We start from the raw sequence: 18478 nt of genomic DNA on the forward strand, positions 1-18478 counted from the left end.
TTGGAAGGAATGATGCTAAAGCTGAAACTCCAGTACTTTGGCCACCTCATGTGAAGAGTTGACTCATTGGAAAAGACTCTGATGCTGGGAGGGATTGGGGGCAGGAGGAGAAGGGGACAACAGAGGATGAGATGGTTGGATGGCATCACTGACTCTATGGACGTGAGTTTGAGTGAACTCCGGGAGTTGGTGGTGAAGAGGGAGGCCTGGTGTGCTGCGATTCATGGAGTTGCAAAGAGTCGGACAGGACTGAGCGACTGAACTGAACTGAACTGTGTATTCTTGCCACCTTTTCTTAATACCTTCTGTTTCTGTTAGGTCCATACTGTTTCTGTCCTTTATTGTGCCCATCTTTGCATGAAATGTTCATTTGGAATCTCTAATTTTCTTGAAGAGATCTCTAGCCTTTCCCGTTCTATTGTTTTCCTCTATTTTTTTGCATCGATCACTTAGGAAAGCTATCTTATCACTCTTTCCTATTCTTTGGAACTGCATTCAGATGGATGTATCTTTCCTTCTCTCCTTTGCCTTTCACTTCTCCTCTTTTCTCAGTTATTTGCAAGGCCTCCTCAGACAACCATTTTGCCTTTTTGTATTTCTTCTTCTTGGGGATGGTTTTGATCACCGCCTCTGGTACAGTGTTATGAACCTCCATGCATAGTTCTTCAGGCATTCTATCTATCAGATCTAATCTCTTGAATCTATTTATCACTTCCATTGTATAATCATAAGGGATTTGATTTAGGTCATACCTGAATGGTCTACTGGTTTTCCCTACTTTCTTCAATTTAAGTCTGAATTTTACAATACGGAGTTCATGATCTGAGCCACAGTCAGCTCCTGCTCTTGTTTTTCCTGACTGTATAGAGCTTCTCCATGTTTGGCTGCAAAGAATATAATCCACCTGATTTCAGTATTGACCATCTGGTGATGTCCATGTGTAGAGTTATTTCTTGCGGTCTTGAACTTGGTAACATATCCATTACTGAAAGTGGAGCACTGACATCTTAAAATATTATTGTTCAATTATTTATTTTTCTTTTCAATTCTAAATGTTTTGCTTCATGTATTTCAGGGCTCTGTTGTTAGGTAAAAATATATTATTGACTTAAAAAAGTCACAACCAGCAGTGTGCTCAGTTGTCCCTCGGACCTGTTCAACAGTGGTCTCTCAGATTGCTTCAACAGTGCTTGGATGGAACAGACCCAGGGATGCCCCTTGCTCCAGCCTCCAACCACCCTCCAACATTTATTTTAGTTTCAACCTTCAGAATCAGCCACTCTGCTGTCTGTGATCACCAGGATCATCCACAAATTTTTAGCTTAACTCATTACCAATCAATGATGCGCTCCCAGATTTGTCAGAGTTATTCCATCAAGATGGAGGCCTCCATCAACCAGCTGATCCACATGCATCTGTGGGCCTCCTACACTTACCTCTCTCATGGCTTCTATTTCAACCATGATGATGTGGCTCTGGATGGTGTAGGCCACTTTTTGCAACTGGCCAAGGAGAAGTGCAAGGGCATGGAGCATCTCTTGAAAACGCAAAACCGGCATGGTGGCCACACCCTCTTCCTGGATATGCCAAAGCCATCTTCAGTGGGGTAAAACCCAGGAAGCTATGGAAGCCACCCTTCTCGTGGAGAACCTGAACCAGGCCCTTTTGGATCTGCATGGCCTGGGTTCTGCCCATGCAGACCCCCACATCTGTGACTTCCTGGAGAAGCACTTCCTTATGAGGAAGTGAAACTCATCAAGAAGATTGGTGACCATCTGACCAACCTCCACAAGGTGGCAAGTCCCCAGGCTGGGTTGGGAGACTATCTCTTCAAAAGGCTCACCCTCAAGCACAAATAGGAGACTCTGGAGCCCAGTGGCCTTTGAGGAGCCCCCCTTAATGTCAGGGCTTCTGCCTGAACTTGGCAGCTATATATATACATATATATATACATATATATATATATATATATATATACATACATATATATATACATACACACACACACACACACACATATATATATATATATATCACAACCTTAAGTTGAGAGTTCCATTTTATTTGGGAAATTTTAGGAGTTTGAGACCAGAAGACAACATTTCAAGTGACCCTGAGAGAACTGCTCTGAGGAGGCAGGGGCAGAAGTCAGGTTATATAGAAATTTGCAAAAAGGGAGGTAGTCTGAACATCAAAAGTATTTTTATGAATCAAAGAAACTAGATATCTCAAGTGAAGGAATTTAGTATTTTTTTATATACAGGAAGATGCAAGAGTCTGGGCTCACCGAAATCATCCCTTTTATATACATCTCAACTATCTGGGGCCCGTATCCTGTGTTTTTTTACATCCTGAGTTCCTCAGTGTTCATCGTAGGGAGTGGCTGCAGCCTGATGGCTTCCATATTGCAGGTATTGTTCTCCGTCCTGGTTGTCCTTGCTGCTGCTGCTACTGCTGCTAAGTCGCTTCAGTCATGTCCGACTCTGTGCAACCCCATAGACGGCAGCTCACCAGGCTCCCCTGTCCCTGGGATTCTCCAGGCAAGAACACTGGAGTGGGTTGCCATTTCTTTCTCAAAGGCATGAAAGTGAAAAGTGAAAATGAAGTCACTCAGTTGTGTCCTTCTCTTAGCGACCCCATGGACTGCAGCCTACAGGCTCCTCCGTCCATGGGATTTTCCAGGCAAGAGTACTGGAGTGGGGTGCAATTGCAGATTGCAAATTTATTATCCACAGGGCTCCCTCCCTGGTTCCTCTTCAGGATGACAATCATGACCTTGGTAGGTAGGGGCAACTAGAGGCAGAAGCCCATGCATCAGTCCATTCTCTGGGGCTTTCCACCCAACTGCCTATCCCCTGAATAACCAAATACAGAAGTCACTCTTGCTTTCCCACCCCCAACTTCCCCTGCAAGAAGTCAAAAAGATAATAATATACTTCCTCCTCTACAACTGCAGCCTCCTTCCAGGAGGTAGCAGGTCTGCTGTCAGAAGGGATTGGAGCTACCTGAAGACAAGCTCCCCCCAGGTCCATATCCTGGCCTGAGAGCTGGATGTCTGAGGAAAGAAAATCTCTTTAAAGAGATGGAGGGAGTGGCCCTAGCTGGAAAGAACTGGATCCTCAAGTCAAGAAAAGGTGGCAGGGGGTTGGGGGCTCAGCTGTGGACCTCAACTCTTCAATGATTTCATCCAGTATCCTGGCTCTTACAGAATAATATCCACACTGTGACCACGCCCCTGGCCTGGACATCCCCAAATGGTTATTTCACAGGCATGTCAGACCTACTGCATCCAAAACCAAAATATTGATCTTCCCTCTGGTCCACCTCACACCCCAATTCTGTCTTCCCACCACAGCCTTCTTCAGCTCAGAAAAACAGTAATTCTATTCTTTAAGTTGCCAAGGTCAACAATGTCACAGCCATCCTTGACTCCCCCTCTACTCTCCCCAGCCATGTAGAATCCTTCAGCACATTCTAAGGATCTGACAATTTCTCACAGCTTCACCGGAGCTCGATACCACCCTCTCTTGCCCAGATTGCTGCTGCTCCCTCCTCCCGCCCTTGCCCATCTGAAATCTAGCCTGAGCACGGTAGCCAAGTGACCCTTTGAAAACAAACATCAGATCAAGTCATTCCTTGGCTCTAACTCTCCAACAGCTTTTCATGTTGCTCAGAGTACAAGCCAGTGGCCTTGGCCCTGCGTAATTACGCACACTCATTCCTTGCCACCACTCTCTCCCGACTCACCCTGTTTCATCCACCACTGCTGCTCCTGAGGGCAAAAGTGTCTGCATTTGTTCTGCATCTGCCTGGGACACCCTCCCCCACCTCCCTCAGGTGTGTGTCCATTTGCCCAAACATCACCGTGGTACAGCAAGGCCTTTCCTGAGGGCCCTGTTTACAACTGCAACCTCTTCTCAGCAGCATTTCCTGTTCCCCTCTCCCAGCTAGTTTCTCCATCTACACGCCTTTTTCACATGCTTGCCACCTTCTCCAAAATGAGCCCCATGAGAACAGTGATTGTGTCAGCTTTATTTTTTGCTGCTTCCCCAAGATCCAGCCAGGGTCTAGCACAGGGAAGGTACCCCACAAATGTTTGCTGAAGGCATGGAGGGCATCAAGATCTGGCTGTGGGGGCCCTAGGGTGGCAGGATACCAGATGCAGTTACAAAGGTGCCCGGGAGGTGGATGCTGCCAGCACTAACTCAGGAGTGAGCAGACGGACCTCACAGGCCTGGACGAGCAGAAGACCAGGGACCTCCTTGGCTCTGGCACCACAAGAGCCCATGAGAGCAAGGTAGTAAAGGAAGACTGCTAACGCCGGGGATATCATCATGGAAACTGGTGGCTTGGAGTCAGCTTTAGTTGGATTTAGGAAAGTAAATGCAGTATCTTTTAAACCTTGAGTGTTGGGAAGCAATTCATTGCAGAAATCCCACCATTTAGGGTCCCTATAGGTGAGAAAGACAGAGGTCCCTGTCCAAAAGGCAAGCAACCCTGTACTACTTAGTAGGCCCAAGGCATTAGTCCTAGGACTTCAGACCTAGGGCAGCGCTTACCCTCCCACCAGGGCCACTGTGACCAGGAAAGCAGTCTGGGGGTGGACAGCACATAGACCTCCCAGGTCAGGTGCTGCTGCTGATGGGACAGTAAGATGAGAGGAGTCAGGCAGCCAAGGGGAGCCAGGGAGGGAGAGACGATGAATCAGGCAAGGGAAATGTCATGTACACAGGCTAGAAGACAGAGCAACTGGGACAAAAAGGGTCAGCAGGAGTATGGCTGTGAGAGGTGAGACCTGAGCATGGGTTCAGATGCGGAGGGGGCGGACTCAGCAGCAAGCCTCAGCTAAGGTCACAGGAAGGCACCAAGCAGATCAATCTCACCCCACTATTGCGTAAGGATGGAGCAATGTCTTTCTCACCTATAGGGACCCTAAATGGCGGGATTTCTGCAATGAATTGTTTCCCAACACTCAAGGTTTAAAGGAGCAAAGGCGACTAGGCAGCAGGGAGCCAGCTGGCAGTCAGGATGAATCTAAAGAATACTTAGAAGGCAGAATGGGCAGGCCTTGGTCACTGACGAGATCACTCCTAGAACAGAACTGATGGTGGTCAAGTAATACTGGACTGGGCAGGTCCTAGGTTTGGCCATGCAGAGTCCACATGAAGAGATCTCACAGGCCCATGAGGTTAGAGATGTAGACTTGGGAATCGCAGGACTGTGATGACTAGAGCCCTGAGAGTGGGCAAGAACACTCAGGAGAGCATTCAGTGGTGGGGGGAAGAGTCTCTGGCAGAATCTACCATCTCAGGGCAGGACTGGTGGGAGAAGCGATGCCCAAAAAAGCAACTGAGGAGGAGCAGCCGAGGCAGGAAGAGGAAAGGCGGAAAGCTGGAGAGCAAGTGGTGGAGGTCAAGGGCAGAGGATGTCTCTATAAGCAGAGACTGGTTGGCAGCATCCTGGAAAGTGACACTGGCTCCATACAAACAACCCCCATATCTCATAGCAAGTCAGCATCCCCCCATCAGATACCACAAACAATCTAGAATTTAACAGGTGTTTATTTGTGTAGTAGGAAGATCCAGATATGTAAATACGAATACTTTCCAAGGTACAGTTTATCATGATCTGACACTGCAGTGAAAGAGAATCAGTTCAATACTGATCAGACAGTGCACAGAGAAAGGTCAGCTGTGGCAAAAACACAGATTTAGTGAAATGCCAGAGGCAGGGCCAGGACAAAAAAAAAGTGAAAGTGTTCGTCGCTCAGTCGGATCCAACTCTATGCGATCCCATGGACTGTAGCCCACAGGCTTCTCTGTCCATGGAATTCTCCAGGCAAGAATACTGGAGTGGGTAACCACTCCCTTCTCCAGGGGATCTTCTTGACCCAGGGATCAAACCCAGGTCTCATGGACTGCAGGCGGATTCTTTACTGTCTGAGAAACTGCAGTGGGCTTCATTTGATTACAAGGCACTTCCCAGTGGGCCCAGGGAGATCATTGCTATGTTTGGGGAAACCTCATTAAACAGACCTTCAGGGTGAACAGAACTGAGAAAGTACCTGACTCACCCAACACCACTAGGCTTCCCAACAATTTTCAATAGAGGGACATCTTCTAACACTTTTGTCTTCCCCTCCTGTTTTTAGAAAGTATTAAACATCAATAAAAATTAAAAGTTGGTATCGTCATCAGCTCCAGAAGAGAATCCACAATCCACGAGCACTGAGTCTCCATGGATGGCCTTCTGAGCCCAGTTCCTGGTCCCCACACCCACAAGACGCATAGGGCTGGCCTCTCCTCTACCTGTGCTTTTCTTGCCACCACCCTTGGGGCTTCTCAACAGTGCTCTGGCTGGACAACAACAAACCACTGTACCCTGCCCCTGCCTTTTTTCCTCTTGACTCCAAGTCCTTTGATTATACTGGCCCTGATGCCTGCTCAGCTCTTTCCCTTTGTAATCAGCTCCCAGATACCCAGCCATTGTGACATAAGGCAGCCACACAGAGCTGTGTCTGTGGATTTAAATGCAATAGCACACAAAGGACATCCTTATAAGATGTACGTACATTCTCAACCCCCGTCCTATTCTGGCATTCCCTGGCACAAAGCCAGCAAAACCAGCACATGAACTTAATGGAGGTGAGAAATGGGTACTCCAGGAGCCAAGGACAGGGACTGCACTATGGGTGACGTCAGCAAAGAATTTCACCAGCTGCTAAACCAACCACAGCCTCTGAGCACTACATAAGGGAAGTGCTCAGGAGGTTTCAAAGAGCTCGGCCCTGTCCGATACCTGGGAGACCACAGCAGAAGCAACTTTAGCCCAAGGCCCAGAGGGTCCCTGCCCCCAGTTTGGAGCCATTTTTTTCTCTACAGATAAAAAGCTGCCTGGGTCTATTTGTCCACAGGTGTCACCACGTTTTCAAAGGCAAAGAGATTTCAGCTGGGAGGGTGGCTTGGGAGGCATACTTTGGGTGCTGAAGTGCTGGTGTTTTAGGACATGTAGATAATTTATGAGAACAGAATGCTGGGACAGGTGAAGTCTAGAATTTCATGGCCAGTGGCTTTCACATCCATTGGCTCTTGAAAACCCTGCCTCTGCTTCCCCTCATACCAAATGCCTATCTGTTGAGGCTCCTTTTCACTTGAGTCATTAAGTTACTGGCAGTGTGTTTATTAATAATTGCAATAATAGTGCTTGAAAGTGCCAGGCACAGTGCTAATGATACATTCTTTCTTAATCCAGAAAACACATTTGATTGGGTATTATCTCCATTTTATACACGAGGAAAATGAGGCGTCATGACAGGTTAAGTGCAGTGGTTATGAAGATAGACTTTGGGCTCAAATAGCCCGGGGTTTGGGCAGGTTACTAGGTACAATTCCACCTCACTTGGCTCTGATTATAGCACCTCCCTTTCAGGACTGTTGTGAGGATTTTGAGATAATGCATGTAAGCATTTAGCACAGTACCTGGCACGTAGTTTTTATGGAATCCTGCTGGTAACCTGAACCCAGAGTTGTGTAACTCTGGAGACTGGTTCTCAGGCACTACACTGCCTTACCCTGTACACAGCCTGACTGTTCAAAGTCTAGACAGTGACCACATTCTCCTTCAGAGAGAAGTAGCCCAACCTTAACACCTGCCTACAGCAGCTGAGTGCTTCCCACTTCATTTAGAAAGCCAGCCTGAGGAAACAAGGATGTAGACACGTTCCTGAATTCTCCCTTCCTAGTAGGAATGGTTTGCCTGAGCTCTTGCTCACCTCCTGCTGCCCCTGGTCTGATTTCCATGGGGAAGGAGGCCCTTTCCTCTTGTCCAGTGGTGCCGCCCTCCCTGTGACTTGACTCAGTGTTCCCCTCTGCTCTGCACACAGCTCAGGAACCTGCAGCACTCCTCTGGGCAAGTGGACGCGGTGGGGGCCAAGAGGAGTGGGAGAGAGACCTTCTCTCTAGCAGATGACAATACAGAGGGAAGGCCTACAAGTTTTCACTTATGTCCTTACATATAACAAGCCAGGGGCTTTGTGTTTCTTGCTTTCTTTAGAGTGATAACAGGGTAGATGGCAGGTGGCCACTTGGGGATAGATGATGGGTGTTGTTTCTCTTGGATTCTAGGTTAGCAAAGGATCACAGGGGTGACTCATGAATGGAGACTATGCACTACATTGAACGAAAACTATTTCTTTTTAGTTTTCTGAATGCAGACAGAGGAGTGGGGGAGGATATGTGTGAAGTAGACCATTCTTCATTGAAGAAATGGCATTGACAGGAGGAATCCATGAAGTTCTTGAGCGGATAGAATAATAATGACATAGAACCACTGGCTTGACTGGACTGTTTCCTGAGCGTTAGTGTGGAATGAAGACCAGTCCCAGGGGCCCATTGTGTTTAAGTGATAGTCTCTCCCTTTCAGTTAATTGATGAAGTAATGATTATGACAGGAAGCAGGAACATGGTTGTGGAGGGATGGTAAGCAGCTGCTGTGATGGACTTGTCCTGGGCTTGCCCTCCCACTCTTCTGGATGCATGCCTGAGAGCCCAGGTGAGTAAGGTCACTGCTGGTCAACCTGAAACGGTTAAGGGACAGTGCTGGGAGGAACAGAAAGATGGAACCACCTTCAAACAGAAATAGGCAGTCAGCAGCTGCGACTGCACTCCTTGCTGAGAATGGGCCCATCTTCTGCAGGGAATGTGGGTAAGCAGGGTCCAGGACCAAGAGGAGGTAGGCCTGGATGAGCCTTAAATTAGGCTCATTATCCCCACTTGGTCCAAGCTCAGCACCCTGCATAGGTTGTGCCACAAGGCCCCCATCCAACAAGGGGAAACAAGTCAGGAGGTGGGGTGGGTAATCTCTTTAATAAGCAAAAGCAGGGTAACTGCATGGAGCGTGATCAAGGGAAAAGGAAGTTTGTTTTGACGAAGACAAGGGCAGAATAGTGCCCAAGAGTCAAACTCTCTCTTCAGAGCTGATGGTTTTTTCCAGACACTCTTTCAGAGCCCCTGCTGCAGAGAAGCATAGTAGGTTGGCCCATGGTTTGTGGTCTTGTGATGTGTACACAAGTCACCTAGACATCCTCCTCGTAGCCTTTTCTTCCCACCTTGACTGTGAAGAATAGGAACCCTGGGCCTAAGGGAAACTATCCCCTCCACACTCCCCCCTTTCCTCAACACAGTCACAATGCACAAGAAAGGTGGGCACAACTTGAGTAACTCCCAAAACAAAAGGCAATGGTGCCTAAGATACCACTGACCCAAGAAGAAGTTTCAGGTGTGCCACATCTATTAGAATACTGCAAATCTACTTCCTTGGAAACCAACCTTGGGCAGGCTTCTTATGGAGCAAGGCCACTGCTTTCCAGTTTTCTAAGCAAGGACGTTCTTTGCCCTGAGTCAGTCACACACCCCTGACCCCCGGCAATGTCAGGGATGCTCCTGAGCCTGGTAGGGTCTCACTGACAGTCTGAGGATCTGAACTTAAGGATCCATTCGAATCAGTCTCCAGCTAACTCAGCAACTAGTTCACTCAAATCAAAGGGTCTGTTTAGTCTCTATTCAACTGTATTTTTGGAATTTCCTTATACAATATAAGTTACAGGATAAAAAGCTCAGTGGGGAAAAAATAAAATACCATAAATTGTTTCAAAGTCTACCTGTGTAAGGTTAAAAATTACATTTTGCCCCTTCTGAAAGAGACATTAGATTTCAAACCTACTAATTTCAAGTTCTCCCCAAGCCTTCAGCTTCCTCATCAGCAAAGTGCTCATGCCTTTCACCTGAGATAACTCAGAAAGCTATTGTGAGAATGCATTGAATTCAAATTGGAAAACAAAACAAAAATCTCTAAATAAGGGCTGCACAAAATCAAGTGGGAAACATAAAACCATACAGGGAAGAAACTGAATTCATGACAAGAGAGGGCATACAATTTGTCACATTTTATTTCTCACACACACAAAAAAATGGATCTAGAGCAAGTTATGCCACTCATTAAGATGTGCACAGCTGTGTGTTACAACAGTCTCTGGAAACTTGTCTGTTCAGTAGAAAGATTTTCAATAAATGGGAGAAAGAAAACCAACGTGCTATATAGACACAAGGTGGTGTCTGTCTCCTGGCTACTTCCTACGAAATTCCCCTATTTCACCAGGAAGTATGTGGGAAATCAGAAGAAAACAAAATCCTAGCTGACCCTCGGGCTCTCTGGATGGCAGCTCTGTTGAGCTTCCAGCTGCCATTTCCTGGAACCCTCATCAGCAGCCATGTCCACAGGTATGTGCCAGGCTCCCTGATCCCAAAGGTGGCCCTATTCAAAGGTGGCTCTCTGCTGCTAGGTCCCAGCTGAGATTTCCTGTCCCCAAGGACCCACCTATCTGCCCACAGTGGGGCACCATGAGACAGATGAAGTGCCATTCTATCTTTGGTTTGGGAAACCAAGTTCATTCTTCATTCAGAAAACTAGATTCATTACTCTACTCCACTCTAAGATTTATTGCAGAGGACAAGCATTTTAAGGAAAAGTATTTAGAAAAGGCCTGCAAGCGCTTAATTTTTGCGTGCCCAGGACATGACTCAATACCTGCAAGCAGTCTCTGATACGTACACCTGCTCAGCCAGAATCATGGAATATGGGAACTAGACGACAGCTCAGAAAATGAGAACCCACAGAGTGATGTGTCCTGCCCAGTGTCACATGGCCAGCACTGAAAACACATGCAGGGGGCCTTAGACTTAAAAAAGAAAAGCCATTTACTGAAATGGAAATAAAAGTTCAGAAGAAAGAAGCTGCTGCATGTAGAAGGTCACACAGTGACTGTGAACAGAGACATCAAGAGGGGTCCGGCCTGTGCTGGACACCTCAGTGATTTGGGCTGGCTGCGAGCGTCCACAGATACAGTAAGGTTGCAATAAACACAAAGAAAAGCAGCGCCAGCCCAAGGTGCTGAAACAAGCTGTTACACCTCCGTTTGGCAATGAGAACCACCATGGCACAGAATAATGAAACACATTTGGGCACCAATCTCTCTCTCCTCTACCCCTTTGCTTATTATCCTGACAAAGAATGTATATTCCAAAAGTCAACCTCACTCTTCTAATTAAAAGGAAAAAAATAAATAAATCACAATTTAAAAAGAAAAAGGTCCCGCTGTAAAATACAAACTACATTTAAACTGGTCACATTATACAAGTGAGCATTTAATCTTCAGAAGCTTCAAACCTCTGGGTTGGGTTATGCAGAGTTGTAAGCAGGACTTTGTGGTTTCAGTGAAGAAGTCATGGTACAATTGAAATCACTGTAAGAAATAAGTGATTTTTAAAGCACACACACAGATATACACTTGCCTTAAGAGTAATATATATATATATATATTAATATATACAACACAGCAGCTACATGGGTGGTCAGCCAGGTCAAGGGCATGGGTGTGTGAACAAGAAGCCCTCTGCTCCCTGCCTAATGAGGAAGCCTCCAGAAAGGATTCAGCAGCAACAAGTCTATAGCACAAACGTGAACAGCATCATCCCTGAAAAGACCCAGTCAGCCAACTGCCCTACAGGAGCCACTTGAGCCTAAACCCTGTGGGAAAAGACCTAGTTACAGCACCCTACTGCATACACTTGAAATAGAACAGTGTGGCTTTCTTCCAGACTATTATAATTTTTCATGCCTTTTGAAAAAAATTAAAACTGAAACCTTCTTCAGTCTGTGATGAAGTGAGGTGAATCCATATCAAAAAGCAGAGCTCACAGTCCACAGGATTTCATGAACAGAATGCTTATCTGATTAATAAGCCTTCATCCTTCTTCCCTCAGAAGACAACCCTCCTGTAGCTCCAAGGCAGGGATTATTGAGAAGCCCAGGAAAAGCACTCCAGTAGTAAAGACATCCAAGCTGTGTACCTCTTCCCTGCTGGGGGTCAGCTACAAAGACAGTCGGTGGTGGGGGGCCTAAACTAGACAAACATAGATGAATGAGTGTCCACTCTGATCAGGCCCAGAAATGGAAGCCCCAGCTTAGGAGCTAGAAGCACCAAGCAGGCACTCCAGAGCCGGGCAACACTGTCTTCCAGGATGTTAAAAGCTTTGGTTTTAAAAACAAAAATTGACTTCTTTCCAACTCAAAGCTATAGGTTACTGACAACCCAAATCATAAGCATACGGACTGCATACACAGATTCTTTTTTTAAATCCACAAATAGAAACACTGGTTTTAAAAAAAAAAAGTGAGTTGAAGCTTGTCTTTGTCCAGCTGGGCTTGCCTGGGAGCCCTGCCCCTCACTCAGCCCTATTTCTGCTCTCCTGGCCCTGGGTGGCCCCTACTTGTCCTCTGTGGCAGCTGTCAGCATCCCCTTGTCGGTCAGGTGAGACTTGAGTGTGTTGAAGATATGGAGTTGCTGATCTGGCCTCAAGGTCAGGAACTGCTGAACCAGCTTACTTGGGTTTGGGCCCCTGCAAAAGGATGAAGGAACAACACTGAGCAAAGCAGGAGCCAAGCAACATGAAGGGCCTGATTATTTCAGCGGCGGTTCCCTTACTGGATTCTCTACTAATGGAGGGTAGGGGACCTCAGAGAATCCATAACTAACAGCAACTGAAAACTGCATTCATATTTGGGACTTTTTCACTCAAACTGAGAAGCAGATGAAATTCTAAAATCCACCAACTTGGTTCGGATGGAAAGGTACTATACCTGATAAAACTAGCAATATACACGTTGACAAAGGTGGCCATCAGATACTGGCAGTCAAAGCGATCCATGATGCCTCCATGGCCAGGAATGGTATTGGCAAAGTCCTGTTAGAGGAAGGAAAGGATTGGTAAGCCTGGCTTCATCCAAGTCAAAGCCTTGTCTATGGTCACACCTCAGTGTCCACCTACTATAGCTACTGCATGCTATAGCTGAGGGCAACAGTAAGTGAAAAGTATTGATTCAGGTGCTGAAGCTATAGTATACAATCTTATTAAATTATAAAATATCTCTTTTGAAGAAAGATTAACATAAAAGATTATCATAAAACTGAAATCCAACCATGGAATTTTCTTGGAAACAATGTATCTTCCTTTATCCTACTTAAATTCCATGCATGGGTGAAGAGCACACGCTAACAGTCAAGGTTCACAGCCTGGTATTTTGAAGTGGGTGGTAGTTGATGAGGTGAGACAGGAGGAGGAAGGCAGAGATGGTGAAAAGGGGCCTGGCTGGGAGACAACGAGAGGAACAAAAAGGGTTTTCCTACTTTGATTTTAAAGGCTCGTTTGAATCCACTAGCAAAGAACCCTCCGAAGGGGCCGATGAGCGAGGCAAAAGTAGAGAGGGCAATGCTGTGAATCTGGAAGGGGTACATCCGGACTGTTTTCTAAAAAGAACAAATGAAATCAGTTCAGATGCCTGCAAGCCCAGGCTTATTACTTATTACTATAAAAAAAAAAAAAGACAAAAAAACCACCTCTTTATGAAACTATATCTCCCCCCTCCCCAAAATTAGAAAAAAGACTGGTTTAGGAGTTCTGTTTCTGCTAAATCTCTAATACACTGCTTAACAGAGGACATTAACATATTATGCATTCAGTCTACAGCAATATGTTTTGTTTGAAGTATATGAAGAAAATCCAGTCCTACAAGGATACATCATTGAAAAAAGGGATTATTTTAGCACTGTCTTTCCAGATAATTACAGGGATTCTTTTCTGATACTACACCAAAACTTGACAAGTGATAGGTTTCTAAAAGTTGGTGCAATGTGGAATTGAAATTCTATCAATAAGTTTTTTGTACTCTCACATTAAAATCCATTGGTCTGCATTGCACTTTGAATAGATCATTTTATCCATGCATGACTGTGTAACACCATGCACTGGCCATTTCAAAAACACTGGTTTATGAGTTACATAAACCTGCCATATGTAGATACATTTTGCCATACAATGTCAAAATGTCATATGTTAAAATCACCACAGATCCCATCAGAAAAGTCTTTTAAGTATTAAGAAGTTATCAAACTTACGTGGCAGGTATATACTCTCCAAAATTCTAATTTTTACTTGAAAACCAAATTTTATCATTGGTAACAGTTACTGTCAGTTGTTTTCTGGAAGTGACAAATCTCACTTAATTTCTTTTTCAAGAAAAATGTCTGCCAAAAACCTATATGAAAACCTACAGTTTCTCATTTCTTTTCAATTAAAATTTATGTCCCCATAAAAAAGCTGCCAGTACTGCTCAGAATTCAAACAGGTGCACACAAACTCTTCCTTTGGGTAAGCACGGTCCTGCAGCATTCAACAGAAGTATTTTATGTATACTTTCCATTTTGGCACCAGAGTATTAGGAGATGTATAGTCAAGGATCAAGATTTAATAAAGTTAATAATTTTCCTATTTCATCAAAGACACTGTTAAGATAAGCTGGATAGGTCTTCTTGTGAGTGTGTGGCATAATGAATCCGATGACAGTCCAGTTTGGTGCCACTGCCTCCACTCATACAAGGTGTCAGCAGGCTTACCCACCACTGCTTTTGCACCACCATGGCAAATGATGACAAAATGAAAAAGCAAATGATGTCATTATGTTATGAAGAAAACAACTGTGATCTCACAGATACCCTCAAGGCATCTCAGGGTGCCCCAGGAACCAAAAGCACACTTTCAGAACTCTGGTCTTAATAATTTGAGGTAGGAGGAAACATCTCCTCCTGTCCCCACCCTGAACTGACTTAAGCAATTCTCTTCCATCCTGGGGTTTACAGCTTTGGGGAGGGGAGAAGCTAGGTTTTTTGAGGGAAGGCAATGGTGGAGAGGGGGCTCTCTCTCTGTAGTCACTAACCAGCCAAGGATCATTCGCCCCATGTGAATGGTACATACCCAGCCAATGATTGATTGGATCACCCCAGGAATGTTGTATTCCTGCAGCCGAAACAGGCCCGAGGGCTCACAGTCCACAGTGAAGCTGTTGGTATCATTGTTGTACTCCACAGGGCAGACAAAACATCTGTACCCAGACATCACATAGGACAGCTGAGGATGAGAACAGACAGACAAAGGAGACAAGTTCCAGCCATCTTGCCTGGGCAGTAGCCACCTGCTTAGGCCATGCTCCTCACAGTACCTAGCACCCTAATTGCAAGCTATGCACTAACTCAGAGGTTCATGTTTCACCGTATGTGTTATTTTACCTGAATTCTGGAAAAAACTGAAAAGGAGACTTACGGGCTACTGAGGCCTCACCTGTACTTGCTCAAACAACCAGGTCCTGAATAAATCCAGGAAAGACCTAAAGGAATCTGAGCAATAACTATAAGAAGTTTTGTCCTATTTGGAGAACCTATGGTTCATTTTTCTCAGGATCTCTTCATTCGAAATTACAAGTGGTGAGGGGAACAGTATAGTGAGAGGGCGACAACCAAGAGGAAAGAAGCAGAAGACCACTAAATAGGCGAGTGAGTCCTGAAGGACAGCTAGACAACTCTGAAAAGGGGAGAGACTGACTTGAAGGTCAGAAGCAGGGAATGGTGCCCTAGAAAGGGGTGGTAAATCACTCACCTCCAGGCAAGGCACACACAGGAGAAAATCTGGGTTAGAATGGCATGTCCCACCTCACCTCTTACTCTCAGACAAAGTAACAAAAGCCTGACCATGAACGCCATCTCCTGAGTGTCACCAGGCCTCGTCAGCATGAGAGGAGTACAAGTTGTGCCTGGCCTCCGCTCCTCTACTGCCAAGACCCTGCTTGAAGCCTGGCAGACAAAGGGCAGCTGATGCTGCCCTGCCATGTTCACACCCTGCTATAGGGCAAGGCTACCATTCAGCAGGACAGAGTCCTTGGCCTTAGGAGATGGGCTCTGAAGGTGGGTGGGAGGCCTCTACCCAACCCTCACCCAGCTGGGAGCCACTACCTACCAGAAGGCCAAAGACCACAGTAGCAAAGAAGCCCCCAATGAAGCCTTCCCAGGTCTTCTTCGGGGACAGCTGTGGACAGAGAGCAAGTTCTTAACAAAATGCATTTTGATAATTCTGGCTTTGGGAATAATGATTGTTTAAAGTCTTTCTACTATTTAAAAAACCTCATTCAATTAACCACTTCACTTTCTAAAATACCCCATTCTTGGTTTCCTTGTATAGCCTGAGAGCCCTCAGTGTCCTTTCTGTTTCAATTGGTCAAATAATTTAATTATAAAACAGTAAACTAATTAAATGACAACATTCAAATTCAGATCAAAGTCCCAAAAGTATACCTACACAGTCTATAAAATACTTTCTCTATCAGCTCTTTATTTTTTTCTGCATGAGTAATTGTTAAGTCTTCCTTTGGCTTTTCTCTTGAATCTAATTTATTACTAGCCTTTCTCCAGGATGACATGAAGATGTACATGCCATGCAGATCTCTTCTATCTCCCAAGCTGATCTACTTGAAAGCACTACCCTCGCCTCACGGTAATGGTCCATGTTAGGGTGATCCGTTTACCTTGATGAGTGGGGTCCGACCAAAGAAGAAGCCAAACATATAGGCCATGATGTCATTACAGATCACACAGGAAATGGGGACAATGAACCTAGGAAATTAAACCAGAGCAAGAATCAACTCTACCAAGATGATACTGCCAAAGTCCACAAAACAATGCTATTCATAAATTTCAGTACCAAAATAACCACATACTACTTATTACCCATTAAGGAATAAGTTTAAAATAAAAAAAAAAAACACCACCAAGTACCTGGCACACAGCAGCATTTGAATGTTTACTGAATGACTACTGAATAAATGGAGGTGGTATTCTATATAAAATGTCATGTTCTTTTTTCATTACAAAGTAATATAAAATTTTTAAGTATACAGAAAAGAAAAAATTAAAAATTGTCCTTCTTTCCCCTATTCCTATCTCCATTCTCCAAAATAACTACTTTTAATCATCTCTGACTCTTCTTCTTCTAGTAGTTACCTCCATTATTCTGTTACATTTATTATCTATTTCATAATTGACTTTTTTTTTTTTTTTTTTACTGTTTATTACTAGCTCTAATGAGCCCAACTTTCCCCCAGGACTACACAGACAGCAAGACCAAGATTTGATACGTAAGTGCATATGGCCAGATTTCTCCTCTGCCTCCTTCTGCTAGTGGTCTGATCATCCCTACCACAAAAAAAAAGGGGGACAGTTTCCACACTTGTACCATCTCTCTTCTCCTCACTCTCTATTCTCTGACAATCACTTTAAAAAATTTTTTAAATTTCCTCTATAATTGAACATAATATACATAAATCCTAGCCCCTCAACTCGGAGAAGGCAATGGCACCCCACTCCAGTACTCTTGCCTGGAAAATCCCATGGTCAGAGGAGCCTGGTAGGCTGCAGTCCATGGGGTCGCTAAGAGTCAGACACTACTGAGCAACTTCACTTTCACTTTTCACTTTCATGCATTGGAGAAGAAAATGGCAACCCACTCCACTGTTCTTGCCTGGAGAATCCCAGGGACGGGGGAAACTGGTGGGATGCCATCTATGGGATCGCACAGAGTCTGACACAACTGAAGTGACTTAACAGCAGCCCCTCAACTACAGGCTTTATTTTTCTGACTCCCTGTTTGTTAAGGGAGAGATTTAAAGCACCTATATCCACCCAACCACCTCTATTATTTACTCTGTTGAGGCTTCCAGCACATATTCTCTGCTCTACAACTGTAATCAAGTCTTAAAGGTTCCATCTAAAAACCAATAATAAGAGATTTTAATATGATTCACTCTAGAACAAAGTGGTATGTCTAGCCCTAAAGATGAGAACTTAGCATGAGCCTCTCTTTGGAATTACTTAACAACACTCTGAAAGAGAGGAAGAGTATGCCTTCCCATTGTTTTAAACATAATAATGCCCTCACAGTATGCCATTATCATTGTTTTAAACATGATAATGCCTTAAGCCTCTAAAGAACCTCTTGATGAGGGTGAAGAAAGAGAGTGAAAAAACCGGCTTAAAACTCAATATTAACATTTAGATGAGCTAGTCTTTACGTGTTCTAAGCTCTTTATATATTTTTACCAATTTATTCCTCAGGCAGTAGGTATTACAGCATCTTCACTCTGAGAACAGGAAACAAAGGCACGGTCTGGGATCTTAACCACAGTACTTTAGTATCTCTGCTGCTGTTGTCCAGTGGCTAAGTCATGACCAACTCTTTGCGACTGCAACATGCTAGGCTTTCCTGTCCTTCACTATCTCCTGGAGTTTGCTCAAACTCATGTCCATTGAGTCAGTGATGCCATCCAACCATTTCATTCTCTGTCACCCCCTTCTCCTCCTGTCCTCAATCTATCCCAGCATCAGGGTCTTTTCTAATGAGTTGGCTCTTCGCATCAAGTGGCTTCAGCTTCAGCATCATCCTTCCAATGAATACTCAGAGTTAATTTCCTTTAGGAAATCTGGTTTGATCTCCTTGTTGTCCAAGGGACTCTCAAGAGTCTTCTCCAGAACCACAGTTCA

The 18478-nt window shown here is 44.9% G+C and overlaps 1 protein-coding gene and 1 pseudogene across 1 annotated transcript in view; one reads left to right on the forward strand and one right to left on the reverse strand.

Annotated features, from left to right (window-relative positions):
- Positions 1 to 1147: 1147 nt before the first annotated feature.
- LOC113902718 lies at positions 1148 to 1859 on the forward strand (annotated as a pseudogene).
- Positions 1860 to 9923: 8064 nt separating this feature from the next.
- Positions 9924 to 18478, reverse strand: part of CDS2 (CDP-diacylglycerol synthase 2) — a 57002-nt gene continuing 48447 nt past the window's right edge. Inside the window, exons 8-13 of the mRNA XM_027559424.1 lie at positions 16468 to 16555; positions 15903 to 15971; positions 14868 to 15020; positions 13244 to 13363; positions 12697 to 12800; positions 9924 to 12455 (exon numbers count right to left, since the gene is read on the reverse strand). Of these exons, the coding sequence (XP_027415225.1) occupies positions 12323 to 12455; positions 12697 to 12800; positions 13244 to 13363; positions 14868 to 15020; positions 15903 to 15971; positions 16468 to 16555 (667 nt within the window). The 3' untranslated portion in view covers positions 9924 to 12322. The remainder of the gene's footprint in view (positions 12456 to 12696; positions 12801 to 13243; positions 13364 to 14867; positions 15021 to 15902; positions 15972 to 16467; positions 16556 to 18478) is intronic.

The sequence above is a fragment of the Bos indicus x Bos taurus genome, chromosome 13 (assembly GCF_003369695.1).
Source record: "Bos indicus x Bos taurus breed Angus x Brahman F1 hybrid chromosome 13, Bos_hybrid_MaternalHap_v2.0, whole genome shotgun sequence".
Lineage (NCBI taxonomy): Eukaryota > Metazoa > Chordata > Mammalia > Artiodactyla > Bovidae > Bos > Bos indicus x Bos taurus.